The 19,916-nt window shown below is 46.2% G+C and overlaps 3 protein-coding genes across 3 annotated transcripts in view; 2 read left to right on the top strand and 1 right to left on the bottom strand.

The window, feature by feature from the left end:
- Positions 1 to 3,115, top strand: part of LOC136536152 (uncharacterized) — a 6,714-nt gene extending 3,599 nt beyond the window's left edge. The window contains exons 3-4 of the mRNA XM_066528539.1: positions 1,585 to 2,836; positions 3,078 to 3,115. Coding sequence (XP_066384636.1) covers positions 1,585 to 2,836; positions 3,078 to 3,115 — 1,290 coding nt within the window. The remainder of the gene's footprint in view (positions 1 to 1,584; positions 2,837 to 3,077) is intronic.
- A 9,264-nt stretch (positions 3,116 to 12,379) lies between these two features.
- Positions 12,380 to 16,133, bottom strand: LOC136538050 (uncharacterized). Its single transcript, XM_066530036.1, has 10 exons — positions 15,837 to 16,133; positions 15,296 to 15,460; positions 14,649 to 14,829; positions 14,416 to 14,472; positions 14,259 to 14,329; positions 13,946 to 14,021; positions 13,806 to 13,865; positions 13,573 to 13,676; positions 13,425 to 13,485; positions 12,380 to 12,955 (listed from the first exon to the last, which is right to left on the bottom strand). Exons 1-10 carry the CDS (start codon positions 15,968 to 15,970, stop codon positions 12,560 to 12,562), a joined length of 1,305 nt encoding a protein of 434 aa, XP_066386133.1. The 5' UTR covers positions 15,971 to 16,133; the 3' UTR covers positions 12,380 to 12,559.
- A 138-nt stretch (positions 16,134 to 16,271) lies between these two features.
- LOC136538049 (small ribosomal subunit protein eS27-like) lies at positions 16,272 to 18,099 on the top strand. Its single transcript, XM_066530035.1, has 4 exons — positions 16,272 to 16,399; positions 16,496 to 16,597; positions 17,066 to 17,094; positions 17,747 to 18,099. The coding sequence occupies exons 1-4, from the start codon at positions 16,397 to 16,399 to the stop codon at positions 17,871 to 17,873; spliced, it is 261 nt and encodes an 86-aa protein (XP_066386132.1). The 5' UTR covers positions 16,272 to 16,396; the 3' UTR covers positions 17,874 to 18,099.
- The last annotated feature ends 1,817 nt before the right edge of the window (positions 18,100 to 19,916 follow it).

The following is a 19,916-nucleotide window of genomic DNA, read 5'->3' as shown; positions in this document are numbered from 1 at the left end:
GTGCACTCAAACGCAACTGCAAGGCCAGGGGAGAAGCAAAATGGGACCTCGCAAACCTTGGCAAGATCCTGAAGCCACCGGGCATCAACTGATCAGCTTCTTTGTAGTAGTGTGTCTTGCTACTGCACCTCAAGCAAGAATTTAAGATCTCAATTGCTAGTTACCTAGGACCTAGTATAGAGTGAGTGACACAATGGAGGGAGAGGGAGAGAGAGAGGGCAATGGGGAGGAGGGGGAGGGGAGGTTGTGGTGTGATCTTAAAGAAGGCTCTCCCTCTCCTCCCCTGACCCCCCTGTGATGTCAGTGTTGGTTTGTGTGTGGGCGCTTCCAAAGGGCAGGTCCTTATCTTCATCACTGCACTGCACGTCTCTTTCTCTGCCCTCGCAACGCAGCTCGATCGCAAGCTCCTTGTGTTGTGTGTTACCGTCCGCTGCTCTGGCATTGGAGCCCATGCACGGCAAGCGGTAGATTCCGGGCCCGTTGGCGCCAAGGCAGGGTAGATTTGCTGTCGACCAGTGTGCTTGGCAGGCGCAGCAGCAAAATCTTGTCGTCCTGCTCAAGCTCAGCAGAGATCCAATGATTGAGTTGAACGGGTTCGTCTTTTTCTTGCAGGAGCAAACGCATCTTTTTCTCCAAAAAGATCAAGAGATCAACATGAGCACAGAGAAACCCTCAAGCGCAGGTAGATCATGCAACTGGTTGCATCGCCTGTCAACGTACGGCCAAGGAACTAGTGGTGTCAGTACGAAAAAGGGAACTTTTTAAGGAGCCTGAAACACATGAGTTTCACACAAACCTCTCACAGTTAACTTGATTCTAATCCCGAAGAGAGCAGATGCCATTAGAGTGACTGACTTAAGGTTGATCAGCCTAACACATAGTGCGGCTAAATTGATCTCAAAGATAATGTCCAGTAGGCAGGCAGGTTGCCTTACGTCGTCTTTGGTAGAATTTTGGTTTCTCCAAAAATGGTGAAGCCGAAAAAAAAGTCACATTTTTATGGTTTCGACTTTTAGACCAAAATAACTTCAGCTTCATCACCTTTTGCTTGGTTTTGACTTGACAAACCGTTTTCACACGTGAAGCTCCTTTAGAAGCCTGTCAAAGAAGACCTCACTCAACTAGTCTCAACAAGCCAGATTGCCTTCATAAAGCGGTGGAGCATACATACATAGAATGTGATTACATAAAAAGCCAAGTGTCCTACATTGTTCCTCAAGCTTGATATTGCAAAAGCATTTGCTTCGGTGCGCTGGGACTACTATTTTGTTAGACCTCTGCATCTTGGTTTTGGAAACCGATGATGGAGATCACGGATGACAACTCTGCCATTAACAGCCTCCACGTCTATTTTCGTTAGTGTAGTTAGAGGCAAATAATGGTTCTAGCGTGTGAGGGGACGACAGAAACAAGGTGACCCTCTTTCTCCTCTTCTCTTTGTCCTTATTGTTGGATTGTAATTGGGCTCGTGGGCCTGTCTACCATGACTCCCCACCTAGCCTATATATGTACACTGATCTTGCCTGAGTAATACATTGAGTATTCCCTAATTACACTCTTTCATGGTATCATGAACGCGAGCAGGCCGCCGCCGCCCGCACTGCCGCCCTCGACAGGTACGAGGCCGACCACGCCGACGTCCACGCCGCCGCCATCGCCGTCCTCAACATCAAGGTGCTCATCCCCGTGATCCTCGACCGGGCCTCCAACAACTACACCCGCTGGCGCGCCCTCTTCCTCATCGTCCTGGGCAAGTATGCCCTCACTGATCACGTTCTCACCGACGTGGTCAACGACGACCGGCCAGCTTGGGTGCAGATGAACTGCACCGTCCTCACGTGGATCTACGGCACGATCCACCCCGACTTGCAGCAGTCGACGATGTTGAAGGAGCCGAACGCCCGCGTCGCTTGGGTGCACCTCGAGGACGAATTCCTCGGGCAGCGCGAGTCACGCGCCCTGCTGCTGTCTGCGGAGTTCCGCACTGTCAGACAAGGGTCGTCTTCGATAACGGACTTCTGCCGCAAGCTCGAGACGATGGCCGCCGCTCTCCGCGACTTCGGCGACCCGGTCGGCGACCGCACCCTCGTCCTCACGCTCCTCCGCGGCCTCAGCGAAAAGTTTCGTCCCATGGTGACGAACATCAAGCTGCGGCAGCCGTTCCCCACCTTCGCGGAGGCGCGCACCCTCTTGCTGCTCGAGGAGATTGACCTCAACGACATCGCTGGCGACACCGGCGGCACATCTACCACCACGCCGCCTCCTGCGCCCACGGCTCTCCTCACCGGCTCGTCCTCCACTGCTGCTGCCCCACATGGCCGTGCCCCCGGCGGTCACCCTGCCCACGCCGGCCAAGGCGGTGGTTCAGCAAGCACCCAGGGCCAGGGTCATCGCTCCGGCCGGCGCCGTGGCCGCGGCGGGAACAAGCAGCAGCAGTCACAGCAAGGGCAGCAGCCCTCCAGTGCGCCTCGTCCCCCGCCGATGCTCTACAACCCATGGGCGGGCACGGTGCAGTTTTGGCCGCACCCCCCTCCCACCAACGGCGCCCATGGCGCGCTCTACCGCCCTCCTCCGGCGGCCTTCACGGCTGTACCCCAACTGCCACAGGGCTACGGCTTCGGCGCTCCACCAGGGTTCGGCGCAGGATACGGCTACGGGCAGCCGACCCACTATGCCACGCCACCGTCGCAGCAGCAGGCATGGAACCCCATGCACGGGGGGAGCTTCGACACGTCCACCCTCTCCAGCAATTTCAGCACCATGACGCTCACTCCTCCCGGGTCCGGCGAGTGGTATGCTGATTCAGGTGCCGGCTCCCACATGGTCAACAACGCTGGTATACTCTCCACCTCTCACCCTCCTTTGTCATCGCATCCTTCATCTATCATTGTTGGTAACGGGGATTTACTTCCTGTTACTTCCGTTGGATCACACTCTTTTCTACATCGCGACGTCCATTAGTTCTTTCTAATGTTTTAGTCTCACCAAACATTATTAAGAATCTAATTTCTGTTCGTCGCTTTACTACCGATAATAATTGTTCTATCGAGTTTGATCCTTTCGGCCTTTCTGTGAAGGACCTTCAGACACGGAGCGTGATCGCCAGGTGCAATAGCACGGGTGATCTATACCCGTTTTTCCCACCAGCGCCACCCAGCACCACCGCCCTCACTGCTGCTGCATCCTCCACCACCCTATGGCACCGTCGTCTCGGTCATATCGGTCATGAGGCTTTGTCCAAACTTATTAGTTCCAATGCTATTTCATGTAATAAGCGCCTTGATAGTCATGTTTGCCACGCTTGTCAGCTCGGCCGCCATGTGCGTCTTCCTTTTAGCTTGTCAAACTCTCGTGCGCCAAACCCATTTGATTTAATTCATTGTGATCTTTGGACATCCCCAGTGGTTAGTGTGTCTGGTTACAAATACTATCTTGTTATTTTGGATGATTGCACACACTACACTTGGACTTTTCCCTTACGCCTCAAGTCCGACACTTTCGGTGCTCTAACTCACTTTTTCTCGTATGTGCTCACCCAGTTCGATTCCTCCATCAAGGCAGTCCAGTGCGACAACGGCCGCGAATTCGATCATTCTTCGGCCCGCACGTTCTTCCTCACTCACGGAGTCGTTCTTCGCATGTCGTGCCCATACACCTCACAGCAAAATGGGCGGGCTGAGTGCGCTCTTCGCACTATCAATAATATTGTGCGCTCCATTTTATTCCAGGCTAGTCTACCTCCGGTTTATTGGGCTGACTCCTTACACACCGCCACCTACCTTCTCAATCGTCGTCCCACAAAAGCCTTAGACGACCGCACCCCCCACTTTGCTCTATATGGCACGCAGCCCTCTTACGATCATCTTCGCGTCTTCGGCTGCGCCTGCTATCCTAATTTATCACCCACAGCTCCACATAAACTTTCACCTCGCTCCTCTCTGTGCGTGTTCCTGGGGTACTCTTCCGAACACAAGGGCTATCGGTGTCTTGACCTCCATTCTAACCGTATCATCGTCTCTCGTCATGTCACATTCGACGAGACGGTGTTCCCCTTCGCCGATATGTCTACTTCGCCCCAGGATCACACCGCACTTGATTTTTTGGATGCTGCTGATGATTCCTCTTTACCCGTCGAGTCAAGAGCTGTGCTTGCAGGTACACGACTTCCCGGCGGCATGGATGCCGCCCCGGGAAGCAATGGCGGCCCCGGTCCAACCGGCCTGGGCGGCACTGCCGGCCACAGCCCAGGTGGCACTGCCGGCCCCGCCACGGGTGGCACTGCTGACCGCCTGGCCACGGGCGGCCACGTGACCGACGCAGGCGGCACTGCTGGCGGCACTGCCAACCCCAGCCCGTCTCACCGCCTGGCCACGGGCAGCCACGCGACCGGCGCTCCAGGACCTTCCGGTGCTGCTGCCCCTGTGGACCCTTCGTCCCAGGTTGCTGCCAGCAGCGCCGGACGTCCCACCGGCCGCACCACCACCACAGCGCCCCAGCCAACCACGCCCGTCGTCAATGCGCATGGCATGCGCACGCGTGGGAAGGATGGCGTCCGCCACCCCGTCGACCGTCTGAACCTCCACGCGGCGACACTTTCTCCGGTGCCCACGTCCGTCCGCACTGCCCTAGCTGACCCTGCCTGGCGCAATGCCATGCAGGAGGAGTTTGATGCTTTGCAGGCCAACAACACCTGGACTTTGGTGCCCCGACCACCTGACGTCAATCTTGTTACCGGCAAATGGGTGTTTCGTCATAAGTTCAAGTCTGATGGCTCTCTTGACCGCTACAAAGCTCTGTGGGTGCTTCGCGGTTTCACACAGCGTCTAGGCATTGACTATGATGAAACTTTCAGTCCTGTGGTCAAGCCAGCAACCATTCGGGCAGTTCTTACTTTAGCACTCTCTCGTTCATGGCCTATCCATCAACTTGATGTGAAGAATGCATTTCTACATGGCACCTTAACTGAGACAGTGTATTGTGCTCAGCCGACTGGATTTGTTGACTCCTCCAGCCCAGACTTCGTGTGCCGTCTGAACAAGTCTCTCTATGGGTTGAAGCAAGCTCCACGGGCCTGGCATCATCGCTTTGCCTCTCATATCACCTCTCTTGGTTTTATTGAGGCCAAGTCTGACAGTTCACTGTTTATTTATTGCCAAGGCTCTGATATGGCGTTCCTGCTTCTATATGTTGATGATATTGTTCTGACTGCTTCCTCAGTGTCTTCTTCAGCGGATCATCACTGCCCTCCGCCAAGAATTCTCCATGACAGACATGGGAGCCCTCCATCACTTCCTTGGAGTCAGTGTGCAGCGCCAGAATGACAGCTTGTTTCTCTCGCAGCGTCAGTATATGTTGGATATCCTGGAACGTGCTGGTATGCTCAACTGCAAGCCGTGCAGCACCCCTGTGGATACTCATGCCAAGCTCTCTGCTGATGGTGTCACAGTCGCCGACCCCTCACACTATCGCAGTATTGCTGGTGCTCTTCAGTATCTCACTTTCACTCGTCCGGATATTACATATGCTGTTCAGCAGGTCTGCCTCTACATGCATGACCCTCGGGAGCCACATCTGAGCGCTATGAAGCGCATTCTGCGCTACCTTCAGGGTACTTTGAACCTCGGTCTCCATCTTCACCGGACCTCGCCAGCTGATCTGACTGTCTACACAGATGCTGATTGGGCGGGATGTCCTGACACGCGCAAGTCTACGTCTGGCTATGCGGTGTTTCTCGGGGACAATCTCATCTCTTGGTCGTCTAAACGTCAGCCTACAGTGTCCAGGTCCAGTTCTGAGGCGGAGTATCGGGCTGTGGCAAATGGTGTTGCTGAGGCTTGCTGGTTGCGACAACTTCTGCAAGAGCTTCACCATCCTCTTCGCCACGCCACCGTGGTCTATTGTGATAACGTCAGTGCCGTCTACCTCTCCACCAACCCGGTTCAGCATCAGCGAACCAAGCATATTGAGATTGATCTGCACTTCGTCAGAGAGCGAGTCGCCCTCGGTGAAGTCCGTGTTCTGCATGTCCCTACTACATCGCAGTACGCCGACATCTTCACCAAAGGCCTGCCGACGTCAGTCTTCACGGAGTTTAGGTCCAGTCTTAATGTTCGCGTTGCTCCCAGTTCCGACTGTGGGGGAGTGTTGGATTGTAATTGGGCTCGTGGGCCTGTCTACCATGACTCCCCACCTAGCCTATATATGTACACTGATCTTGCCTGAGTAATACATTGAGTATTCCCTAATTACACTCTTTCACTTATAGTTAATATGCTTTAGAGATGGTTTGATTTGACCACAACAAGGATTGCTCAATCCCATCCAACACAGATCGGCTAAGCCCAGGGTGAGTCTCATTGGCGCCGTGATTTTTCTAAATCTGGTAAGAGAAGAAGTGTTTGCTGCTTTGTCCCTACTAGATGCATTTGGGGGAGCCTCTAGACTAGTGACCAACCTCGCAAAAGGGCGAGTTCTATCCGATCTTTTGTAGTGAGTTTCGATTGGATATTTGGACAACATTCTTTTAGATGTTGCTTGCCCGATCTTATCATTCCCTTACAAGTAGATCCCTTGCAAGTACCTGGGACAGCCTCCTAACTTCAAGCAACTTAGAAGGGTGGACATTTAACCTTTGTTATATAATGTCGTGGCGAAAGTACCAAGTTAGAAACCCAATTTCATGGATAAAGCAGGTCGCTGAGCAGTCAGGCGACTGAGAAGTAGGAAAAGTGGAAAAAATGTTCGGGATCACGTTAGTTTTTCAAAAAAAAATGCTACAACTTTAGATTCTTTTATCACAAAATAAATATGTTTGAGAAAATACACTTAGATTTTATCGGCATGTCATGTTACATTAAATAGGAAAGTTAGGTTATGCATGTATATTAGATCTGATAGAAAGATAGTTTTCCTATTTTTCTACTACCACCAAGGAAGTAATATGTAATAATTAACATCCAGATCAACAGTCTATAGTATTTGGGAGTACTCATCCAGAGTCCATAGATATTTGAGAGTACCGTAACAAAACCCAACTATTACAAAACAAATCTCTCATACACTCCATCCATTCAATTTTCTCACAATGAACTAGAACATCATCGGATTGGGGAAAAAATTCCCTCCGCTTCTGTGTTCAACTTTGAAAAGGGTTTTCAAAGTTAGACGTTGACCACTATTTTCTCACACAATATATTATTTATATACTCTCTCTGTTCCAAAATAAATGTATTTCTAGAGTTTATGTGAAGAGCTCAAGGTTAATGAGAAATTACATATATACCCCTATAAAAGTGCAATCATTGCATCTTGGAAGAGTGAAAGTAGAAAAAGACAAATGAAATTGGTTTGTCTTGTATGTAAAGGTACACTTATTTTGGAAAAAAAAATGAACTCTAGAAATGTATTTATCATGGGGAGTAACTATATAAATCCAATATACTATACAAACATACTAATGGTTCTTTGGCCCGTTTCTCCACCACTGGAGACAAGACAACGAGACGTGCGTACGACGCTGCGCTGCGTTCGTCTGCATCTCCTTTCTGCATCGCGCTGCTCAGTGCTCACACAGGCAGCACAGCGCCCACATAATGCAAATGCGTGCTGCGGCAGGCTTCGCCAGTGTTCACCTGCACGTCTCCCATTACAAGGACAGAAATGGCAGCATCATGAGGCAGCTGACCCTACCCAATTTGGGTGCTAATGGCGCTGCAAAAAGATACTACCTCCATTAAAAAAGAATGCAACTATAGGTCACATTTGACCAAGTTTTTAGCAAATTATATTCGCATTTATGACTCTAAATTAATTTATTATGAAAATATATTTTATAATTAATCTAATGATATTTATTTAGCATCATAAATATTAATACTTTTTCATCTATAATTGGTCAAACTCAAGGTATTAAAACGTAACATTATACTAGAATTGCATTCTTTATGGAACGGAGGGAGTAAGATAGTAACCGGGAAGAGCCAAGAGGGCCTCATAATCTAAAAAAAACTGGAAGAGGACCTAATCGGCGTAGATTAAATAAATCCGGGGAATATTTCTTCGTGATAGCATCATATTCTGTGTAGATAACTCTAGGTCCAATTCAATAAGATCTGATGGGCCCCGGCTCAAACTATTGAAAATTGCTCTAAAAAAGGGGAGGGTTGCACAGTGATCCAATGATTTTAGTGCAAATTACTATTAGCAAAAATATGGTGAGGACATGTGGCTATGGATTTACTATTTTGCATGATGCCGGACGAGTGTTACGTTCTTTTCAAGGGGCTTTGGAGAAAACAACGTTGAATAAAAAAATTGTATTTAGACCTGGTTTAGTTCCTCCCTTAAAGTTTACTCACTATCCTATCGAATATTTGAACACATACATGGAGTATTAAATATAGACTAAAAAATAACTAATTGCACAGTTTGCGACTAATTTATGAGATGAATCTTTTAAGCCTAATTAGTCCATGATTTGACAATATGGTGCTATAGTAACACATGTGCTAATGACGGATTAATTATGCTTAATAAATTTGTCTCGCGGATTACTGACGGATTCTGTAATTTATTTTTTTTATTAGTATCCGAACACCCCATATGACATCCAATGTGACACCCTAAAACTTTACACTCTGGATTTAAACAAGACCTTGGTAGAGGCAAAACAGAGCTCACAATGCACGAGAGTATCAAATCTAAGTTCACCCCTAATTCCTTCAAGTGAAACCATTCCTCCTATGTAAAAAAGTAGCATAAATGTTGTGGGCATCTATGTTGTTAATTTCAAAAAAACATTTTTTTGAAGGATTGAAAATTCAAATCCTCACACGGTGTCAATTAATTTTTCTCCATGCCCTGCCACCATAGATGATTGTTCCATGCTGCACGCTGCTCACCCCCATGCCTTCGCTGCACGGATCTCACAGACTGTGCTCGCCGTAGCCGATCATTGGAGCTGACACTAAAAATATATGTTCTCCTCATCTACTCTTCAGTTGGCTTGTTCTTATTTCAGTTTATTATTTCTCATAAAAATACTATTAATCAGCTGAAATCAGCCGAAATAACATCAGCAGAACAGTGCTCCGTGATTATTTGTACAGTTCTTTTTGTCTGGGCATTTGTTTTGCATGTTTGACAACTGAGTGATTGGATGACTTGAAGCATCAGCTGGGATTTTCACCGCATTTTTTTTGGAGTATTTGTCTCGCACGGCGACATACTTGTGATCGAGCAGAAAGGGATCAGCCTACGTATGATCATATCAGGATTCAGTAGCAGCACGGAGTACGTACCAGCTGACTCTGGCTCAATGTTTTTCTGTGCTTATAAACATTGGGTTTTTTTTTCTGTATGTATCAGGATTGACACTTGACAACAACAAAAAAAAAGTCATCTGATGCATCATAACATCTGACTTCTTTTAATGTGTTTCTACTAGACTACTATACTATTACTACCAGACAGCCGTCACGAATTGTTGCACGTGATGAACAAGATAGCCATGGGTGCACGAGGGAAGCTGCTGCCAAGGTCAATGGCAGGCAGTAAAAAATTTCAGCACTTGTCCTGATACAGCCGTCACGCAGGCAGGAGCTTGTGGGCGGCGATGGAATGGCACATTGGAAGGGGGAGAGGACGGCAGGTGTAAAGAAAAAGAACTGCCCGCCTCTCCTTTGGCACTTGCTCCAAATTGACAAACCAACCAACCCCATGCCATCATCCCACATGAACGCCCTTCATCATTGCAGAAACAGTTAAACATCTCTCTCTTTCTCTCTGAGATGAGAAGCTTTTTTCTTCCCCTTCTCTAGGATTTCAGAGGGCAATCCAGGTGTGTGCCTTTATTTCTTCTCCATTGACATTGCACAGAGGGTGAAAGGGAGGGATACCTAACCAGCTAACCTGCATGCCCTCCTGACTTGCAATTCAAAACCGTTTTTTCTCTGAAAACAGATGCATTTCTGATTTCTCAACCCAGTGATGGCCTGATGGAGGCTAGAAATACCAGACTCATCATATCATGATGGCTTGCCGTTGCAACTGCACATGCTGCAACAGTGCAGTGACTGGACAGCAGGCCTCCATATGCTTGTGCACATAGCCGTGAAGAAAGCAAACCAGGCAAAGCCTTCCATGGCCCTTTTTGTAAAACCTGTTGCTGTTTCTGACTTTGTGTGGCCTTGACAATTGACATCGTGTCCTGTGGTACTAGAAGCCTAGAAGGTAAAAGAAGATGCAGTTGTTGTCACGGGGGGTCAGTGAAACAAAACCAGCACGCGCGCTTGCCTCCCTTTCGCCTTCAGCGAAATGCGGAGAAAACAACAGAAAGGAGAAAGCACCAGCTCAGAGCGGAGGAGAGGCCAATTTTACGCCGCGGAGAAGAGACCATGGCCATGGAATGGAAGCTTCGTGTGGAGCTGTCGGGTGACCAATATAAAAAAAAGGCAATCCGGCGCCTGTGCAAGGCGTTCAATCGCAGGTCGCCGGATCGTCAAAAAGGTGACGGTGAATTCAACTTTGATGCTTTGTCATGTCATGTACTCGATGTATGGACATTCGAGATCTTGGGCAGCACTGTTCATCAGATGTTTCGTGTTTGTTCTAATCCGGTTTGGACTGAACTTCCCTTGTCATCCACAAAGTACACGGAGGAGTTCACATCCAAGCTGCACTTTGTCATATGGTTGAAGAGCCCATCAGAAGGTTGGCAGCCATGGAAAACCTGGCACGTAGCTGCTCTAATCACCACGGCAATTCGGCCAGTGGCTGAGTGGCTCCATCACGGCATGAATGACCATCGACTGAACAAACAGAGCTAGATAAGATAACATTGTTTAGAGACGCCTTTGGGAAGTTAACGGATGGGCGAGTTCCATGTTTCGCCAGAAGAGTATTTGCATGGATGAAGAGAAGAACGGAAAAAGGCAGCCATCATGCTGTTGACCGGGGGAACTTAACTTTCTTGTGAAGAACTCTAATCTATCTGACCATATTTCGTGCCTGCCTTTGCTTTGCATCTCTCGTCTTCAGTGGATAGAGTTTTTACTTTTTAGGTCAAGAATATGTTCCCAAACTTGCCTTGTTCAGCCCTTTTCATCCGCGTCGTCCAGAATTCGATTCCTAATAATGTACTGTAATCGAGTCACCTCATTGTGTTCATGTTTCGTCCATGGATGAAACGAACAATTGTTCACATCCCACAAAAAGGAAAGGAACCATATTTTGAAACATCCAGATCTGAAATAGTAATGTTTTCTGATGCAAAATCATCCTCTGGAAATACATGAAAGACCTATCGTTATCGCGTCGTTTGATGCAAAATTCTCTACAAATACATGAAAGTCCTTTTTTTGAAACATCCAGAACTGAACTAGTCGTGTTTTTCTGACGCAAAATCCTCTGGAAATACATGAAAGATCTATCGTTGTCACGCCATTTGACGCAAAATTCTCTGGAAATACATGAAAGGCCTTTTTCGAAACATTCAGAACTGAATTAGTCGTGTTTTCTGATACAAAAATGCTCTCGAAATACACGCAAGGCCTAGGCTCTTGAATTCAACCCTAGGTAGAGGCGACAAACAGGCCGTTGGGGGTTGGGGTTGTGTGTGTGGTGGGGGGGGGGGGGGGGGGGGTGGGGGGGGGGGGGGGGGCGGTGCTGGAAATACATACACATATAAACATAATACTATAATATCTTATTCCTCTTGTCACGGCAAACATTGCATGTGCGGTGGCCGTTCGTTCCAGCTCGGCGAGACCATCAGACACGTCACGGAAGCTTTCGCAAAGGCAAAAAAAAGGAAACAGAAACCCTTGTCCTCACCGGCGTCACGTCGGGCGACCATGTCGTGCGCCAGGACTCAGGAAAGAGACGACAACGTGGCCGGAATAACCTCCGTGCTTCCCATTGGCTCATTCCGGGGGCATCAGTCTGCTGAGATCGCGACAAACAGAGAGGCAATCAGTCACTCGGCGCAGTTTTCAATCAGCCGCAATTTGATTCCTTGCAGGAACGATCTCCTGGGATCACGTAATAATTCGTGCAATTATTCCCTGGTGGTAAGAGCAAGGCTAATAATACAGTCGGCTTGTTGTAAGGTTTCTTGTAGCCTTCTCTCAGCCCTATCATATAATAGTTAGCTCTTTACAGTTAATACATGGCCCACTTGTCTCTCTCACAGACTTTCTTGGTTTTTGTGCTCAAGCTGGCTGTAAGCTTACAGCTCGCTTCTTCTCTCTCTCCTCCCCTCTCTCCTCCACCTCAGCATTTAATCGGCTTACAGCCTGCTATTATACTTGCTCTAACGTTCAAACCACGGATCACAACACATGAGGACAAGGAGACGCAAAGCTGCAGCAATTTTACTGGAGTAATTAGCATGAATTACTGTTATAATATGCTTGGACTAAGAAAAAACCTGGCAAATTTATTACTCTTACGGCTGCTGATACTACAGTAATATCTGTGTTTTGCTCAAACTAAATGGTACAGCAAGGCAAAAAAAAAAAAGAACCGTTATACTGTCTTGAACTTGAAACCGCATGCTGAGCTAGTTCTTGATCTTCTTGTCGTTCCTACCTCTTTTCCTCTGCTCCCTCCTCTCTTCTGAGTAGTGCTTCTTCACCAGCATCTTGTGCATTGAGACCTTCAGCGCAGCCAGCACTGAAGCTAACACCTCCTCTTGCTTTGTGACGTCGAGGCTTCCTTGCAGTGCCAAAAGGAGCTTCTCGCCGTGTTGTACGTCACTGTCTTCAAGGGTTGCAGGACCAGCATCATCAGAAGATAATCTGTCCTTTTGAAAACTGGTAATGATCCTTACACGGGTTAATAAATGGGAGGAAGCCTGGTTGGGCATGTTTGATGCGCCCATGACAGTCCATAGGAGTTCTGAGGACAAGCTGGATGCTAAGCTAGTAGGAATATAGCTCTTTTCCATTGTAATCACCTGCAATTAGATAATGTGTATCGGCTCATCAGCGGGGGTAGAGTAAATGTTGTTGAACAACTGAGACATGAAAGACATACCACGATTGAGCCCCACAGATATTTTTAAATTTACTGAGTTTTAACTTATACTTCGATTGAGCCCCACAAATATTCAAATGTTCATCTCAGTTTTATGATTAGTTATCATATTATAAGACAGGCTAGCTAGTAAGACTGACGTATTTGCATACCAGCCAAGTCGTTATAATGGTATAAACAGCATAAGCTACATGATAGGATTCTTGGTTAGTAAACCAATTCAATAAAACCAGGTTAAACCTAGCATGGAAAAACTTTCTGGTCTAGAAAGCACTGGCCATCAGCACTGACCCAAAATAAATAAATTAATGGTAACCCTTGCTTATAAACAAGACCTTAGGTTGTGTAAGTTATCTCAGGCCACCAAATTGTCTACGAAATAGGCATACCTTTAGGAAAGACAACTTCTTTCCTGCTAAATCACATGCTAAAAGCATTACACCACTGAAACTGCAGAGTGAAAAGGCAGGACAATGTTAGAACACAATAAATACTATCACTTTCTTGGAGATATATTGCCCCACAAGTCAAGCTTACCTTTGAATAGCTACAGCTACCAATGAGCCATCATTACTCGGACATATATCTGCAATGGCTAGACTGCTATCATCTGTTTCATTTGGTCCTAAGAGTTCTCCCATCTGCAAGTAGTTCTAAGAACTGTAATATATACCAAAATGATTTGGGAAATGTTGAAAACTGAGAACAGAAAAGTTGTATATTAGTGTTCTTTCAACAAAAGATGGAAAGAGATATCTTCAAGATGCTACCTTATCTCTGACTTGAAATGTATCAAGGAGACATCCATTTACATAGTCCCACAGGCGAACCTTAACAGATGAAACAATGTTAGGAGAAGCTTATAGAGAAAAAAGTACATGTCAATACACTTAAAAGACTATGTACCCACAGTGGAATCACCTCCTCCTGATATAAGAAAGCTCTGGTTTTCAGATATGCTAGTGAAGGTGATGCATGACACAAAGCTGCAAGAAGAGTCACAACCGATTATCAATCATAGACTAAGCTCTGAAACTCCTATGATCACAATGTAACCAATAACCCAAATTGTTTATATATATATATATATATATATATATATATATATATATATATATATATATATATAAACTGTAATATATACCAAAAACAGAATAAAAGCTCTGTATATATATATATTAAAATAACCTAAAAACAGAATAAAAACTGTACACCAAACGTACTCTGTATGCCCAAGGCAAAAGCCCTGTATTTCATGGGCCCCTTTTAGAGGATTCTTTGGGAATAATGTGACCTACAAAATTAATTGCATCACAATAAGAGAATAAGTCCAATATGCTCCATTGATACAGCAATCAGTGCAAAGAACAGAAGACATACTCGTATTTTGAAGTCCCTGTCAGCAGTAGCAATGAACCGCCCATCTGGCGAAAACTTCTGCAATCCCAGGTAAATGACAAAGCATGGTTATACATGACACGAAAGGAGTAACAAATCAAACTGACGTGTAGCAGACTTTGTGGGTTTGCCAATAGACACATTCGCTGCTAAATAAAATGTAGAACATACAGATCCATAGCACAGGTAATATAGAATTTAGAACTTGTTCATACCATGCTAGTGATGATACTGCAATAGTGACCAAGAATTGACACAGGTTTGTTATCAACTGAAACCTGCTCTGCACTATCTTCCCACAAAGTGACTAACCAAACAACACCAAATTTATCTGCAAAAGTTACATACAGGTCATCGTTGCTAATAGCAACTGCACTGACCCTCTTCTCGGAAGTTCTGCAATTGAAAACATTGAAACAGATTCTTATTCAAATTACATTATCAAAAGTGTGAAATTCATGAACTGAACTATGGCCACGTTTAGTTCCCATCCAAATTCCCAAAAAGTGCTACAATAGCCATCACATCGAATCTTGCGATACGTGCATGGAGCATTAAACGTAGACGAAAAAAAAACTAATTGCACAGTTTGGTTGGAAATCACGAGACGAACGTTTTGAGCCTAATTAGTCCATGATTGAACACTAATTGCCAAATAAAAACGAAAGTACTACAGTAGCCAAATTCCCAAATTTCTCCCAACTAAACACAACCTATATAATGAATATGGATTTTCTTTGAAAAACGGAATTATTGCAATGGAACAGAGTCCAAGAATACAGATACTGCAAACTTAAAGCCCAATGTTTTGGTGCCAATTTTGTTATTCGCAATGAGAACAGAAGAGCAGAGTGTGGCTTACATAGTCCGGATGCAACGCCACGAATCAGTCTTCCAAACCTTCACAAGTTTATCGTCACCAGCGGATGCAAACAAAGCTCCACTCACACTGAAGCAAATAGCTCTTATAGCGTCTGAATGAGAACGGCCACCACACTCATCTGACAATGAAACTGGCAGACCAGCCCTGGAGGAACAGAGCCAGAGTAAATATTTACTTGCACATTCCATCAAGTGAGATGCAGAGAAAAGGCGCTCCACTTCTCACTGGAACATGCGAATTCAGGATTCAGTAATATAAAGCTAAGCACCCAGGACAGAAACAATTTACACAACCTGACTCACAAGAATTCCATTGTTTTCTTAAAGAAAATTTTCCAATACTCTCCACACGAAACTTTTTTTTTTCGAAGTTATAAGAGAATATGCAACTAACGATAAGCAGATAGATTCTGTTCACTACAGCCTCCGTCAAAATCTACCAACCGTGTGATCCAACACGGGCACTTTCTGCAAATTAGGAAGCGGCGATGGAAGGGAAGAGGGTATTCTAATTTCGAAACCTGAGATCGAACGCGCGGAGCTCGGGCCCAATGGCGACGGCGACGGAGTTGCCGTGTGGGTGGGCGGCGACGAGCGCCGGCGCGAACTCCGCGGCGCCGCTCACCTCGGGCTCTTCGACCGCTGTGTCCTCCATTGCAGGCTTGCAGCGGGAGGCGGGAGCAGCAGCCGCAAGATAGGGAGCTAGGATTCGAATCGAGCGCGAGACGGAGGAGGCGGTGGAGGGATTCAGGGATTAGGGTTTACAGGCAGTTCGCACGTGGGGCCCAGAGAACAGTGTCACGAAGAAGAGCCCGGATAGCTTGCGGGCTTGCAGCCCAAAGAGCAAAGGCCTTTGGTTTGTTGGTCTTGGGCCTCCACGAACACCAGACGGAAGGCCGAGATGGACTCATGGACGCAGCACCTCGATGAACGCCTCAGATTGTCCACCCCACACGGCCGCACCTATATAACGTATCCACCCTCCGCTATCGTCTTCCTCCTAGCCGCCACCACGCGCTCGCCTTTGCTCTCTCCATAGCAGGCGCAGGCCAGGAACGCCCAAGGCGACCGCGGCTCCAAGATGGTACGCTCCCTGTTCCGATCCCCATATTCATTTCGGTTTTGTTGGTTGCTCTTCGATCTAATGATATTACGCATGCTTTCTTGGAAATCGGAGCAGGTGCTGCAGAACGACATCGACTTGCTCAACCCGCCGGCAGATCTTGAGAAGCTAAAGCACAAGAAGAAGCGCCTTGTCCAGTCCCCCAACTCCTTCTTCATGGTATACCTGTTCATGCCCTTTTCTAATTCTGCGTGATGGGGTGTTGCGAATCATGCCCTAAAGAGACCCAACGAATGTATCATTGGAATTTAGTTTGGCAAAATAAAAACCTGAACCTAATAGGGTGATTTGGTTTGGAAGAGAGTACAGAAAATGGATTTAGTATCGATAACTACATAAAAAATTACTTCCAACAAGCAACAAGACAGCTTAACTGCTCTTGTTTGCCATGTAACATACATGTAGTCAAGCTGGATGCTATAGGTTATGCATAATTCATCATCAAATAAGTTGTGTTTATAAGAGAGCTAAAATGTGAAAACAGAAATGAAAATGAATCTTAAAGTTACATGTATCGACTTATATTCATATTAATATTAATATTAGTCGTGTCTGCTCTTGTGCCTGATTGGAGACTGACTCTAATCATGTTTTTTTTTTTTCGTTTTTCTTCTCCTTTGTGTGCAGGATGTCAAGTGCCAGGGCTGTTTCAGCATGTAAGTGTTCATGATCCTTGCTCCTTTTTTGTTTTTAGTTACTATAATTGCAATTGATATAGACGCTGTGTCATTCCATTTATCCATTGCTGATTGCTGTTGTGATCTACTAATCTTGTGTTACTGGTTTTCCATTGACAGTTTGGCATGCTCAGTTTACTAGTAGGGTTGCGATTACTACTAGCTAGTTAAAATATGAAAATTCTTGGTTTAGTTATAAGGTTGTATCTTGATTTTGTAAAATTTTATATCCCCTCTGTCGCCAGAAGAATGCAATTCTCACTTCCTGAATACGTAGGACAACAAAATTGTTTATAGATGGAGATGGAAACTGTTAATGTTTTGACTCCTGTTTTTGTTTGTTTCTCACCTGACCAGTACAAGTACAATTGTTCTGTTTAAATGTGGGTTAATTTAGATCGCGCTTGCATTTCTTTTGATAATTGCACAACGTTACACCTCGCTGCTTTATTTGATCATGTTGTGTACGAGTTCTAATTTACGTGTGACCACTAAGCTTTACTGCAATTATCTGTGATCTTTAAACGTTATCCTTTGTTGAAAGGTTATTATGGTTGTATAGCTTCTGTGATATCAGCATGCTGAACAAATCAAATGTTTGCTGTATCTTACAAAGTTTTTGTGATTGCAGAACCACTGTGTTCAGCCACTCCCAGACTGTGGTTGTGTGCCCAGGCTGCCAAACTGTTCTCTGCCAACCTACTGGTGGGAAGGCCAGGCTCACCGAGGGGTGCTCCTTCCGTCGCAAGGGCGATTAGATCCTGCTGTCTTTTAATGGGAGAAGAGAGAAATTTGCTGTTTTACTACCTTACCCACTCTTTGAGGATTTTGTTAATTATTATGGCTGTTTAGCTTGCCCTGGCAATGCTTTTAAACGTGCACTTTGCTTGAGCTTAGTGACATCTACTAAGGTGCTGTTTGGTTTTGCCAAGGGAGTGGCAATGGTAGTGAAATCAGTTGCTGACGTTATTTGTTGAGGTTTAACTGAAAGTGTCAAATGGTAGTGAAATCAGTTGCTGACGTTATTTGTTGAGGTTTAACTGAAAGTGTCATTTGTTTAGTTGCCTTGGGTAGTGGATTCCATTTAACAACTGACTATTAGCTGGTACACCAAATGGCGGGAGTACAGTCTCTATCTGAAGGCGACGATGGGTCTCAGCGTCAGAAAGATCTGTAGCAACTGCACTGACCCTCTTCTCGGTAGTTCTGTAATTGAAAACATTGCAACATATTCAATTTACATTATCAAAAGTGTGAAATTCATGGACAGAACTATTTAATGAATATGGACTTTCAGTTAAATAATGTTTGCAATGGAACAGAGTCCAAGAATACAGATACTTGCAAACTTATAGCCCATCGTTTTGGTGCCAATTTTGTTATTCGCAATGAGAACAGAAGAGCAGAGTGTGGCTTACATAAGTCTGGATGCAACGCCACGAATCAGTCTTCCAAACCTTCACAAGTTTGTCATCACCAGCGGATGCAAACAAAGCTCCACTCACACTGAAGCAAATAGCTCTTATAGTATCTGAATGAGAACGGTGACCACAATCATCTGACAATGAAACCGAATGACCAGCCCTGGAGGAACAGAGTAAAATTCCATCAACTGAAATGCAAAGAAAAGGTGCTCCACTTCTCACTGGAACAGGTGAATTCAGGATTCAACAATGTAAAACTAAGCACCCAGGACCTGATAATTTTGATACACAACCTGACGACTTCCATTGTTTTCTTAAAGAAAAAATCCCATTCCTCTCCACACGAAAGTAAGTCATAAGAGCATCTCCGAGAGTTCCCCATATTTTGTTCCCCAAAACATGGTGTTTACCAACTCCTAAATTAGTTTGGGGAGAAAAAAGAGAGGTTATCTCCAAAAGTTTCCTATATATTTATCCTAAAAGTTTTTTTCTCGGCACTTTTTTCCCACGAACTGGTCTCATGTTTTGCATCAGGAACCCTAAATTTGTTTCTGTACGCGTTTAAGCCCTTCCACTAGATCTTTCTCTCTTGCGCTTTTATCACCTGGAACCTTGTCTTTCCTCCTTTTCTTTTCCTACTCCCTTCTTCTCATACTTGCAACACACAACGCGCCGACAAGAGCGAGCGGCCGATCCCGGTCGGAAGGGCCACGACGGCGGCAAGAGGTGGCGCAGAGGCATGCTAGCGACGGTTGTGCCTGCTGCTGCCGTGGCCTCCAGGCGGCGGCTACCGAAACCCCAGCAACCGAAAACCCTAATCGACGTGGAGAGGACGAGTACATCAATGGCGGCGTCAAAGATTGTCTCCCCTGGACGGAACCTAGGCTATGACGTGAAGGAGATGTCACGCGGGAAGGACTGCGGCGCGCAGGGAGGAGAAGGCGAGCGGGGAAACTCCGGATGCGCGCTCCTAGGCCACAACGGTGGTTTGCCAAGTGCGGAAAGATGGGGAAGAGATATGGAGAACTCTTGGAGATGAGTTTTTTCACCTTTTTCCCAAAAAAAAGATAGAGAAGGGATATATGGCACTCTTGGAGATGCTTTGAGAGAATACAACTAACAATAAGTAGATAGATTCAAACTCCGCCGCGCCGCTCACCTCGGTCTCTTCAGCCGCCGTGTCCTCCATTGCAGCGGCAAGATAGGGAGGAGGCGGGAAGGATTCAGGGATAATTCGGGTTAACGGGTAGTTCGCACGTGGGGCCCAGAGACTAGTTTTTTTTAGCAAACCAGAGACCAGTGTCATGACTCGTGAAGGAGCTGCAGCTTGCAGGCTTGCAGCCCGAGGACAAAGGCCTTGATTTGTTGGTCTTGGGC

Source organism: Miscanthus floridulus, chromosome 2 (genome assembly GCF_019320115.1).
Source record: "Miscanthus floridulus cultivar M001 chromosome 2, ASM1932011v1, whole genome shotgun sequence".
Classification (NCBI taxonomy): domain Eukaryota; kingdom Viridiplantae; phylum Streptophyta; class Magnoliopsida; order Poales; family Poaceae; genus Miscanthus; species Miscanthus floridulus.
The sequence above is the reverse complement of the archived record's forward strand: the minus strand, read 5'-3'. Positions and strand labels throughout refer to the sequence as shown.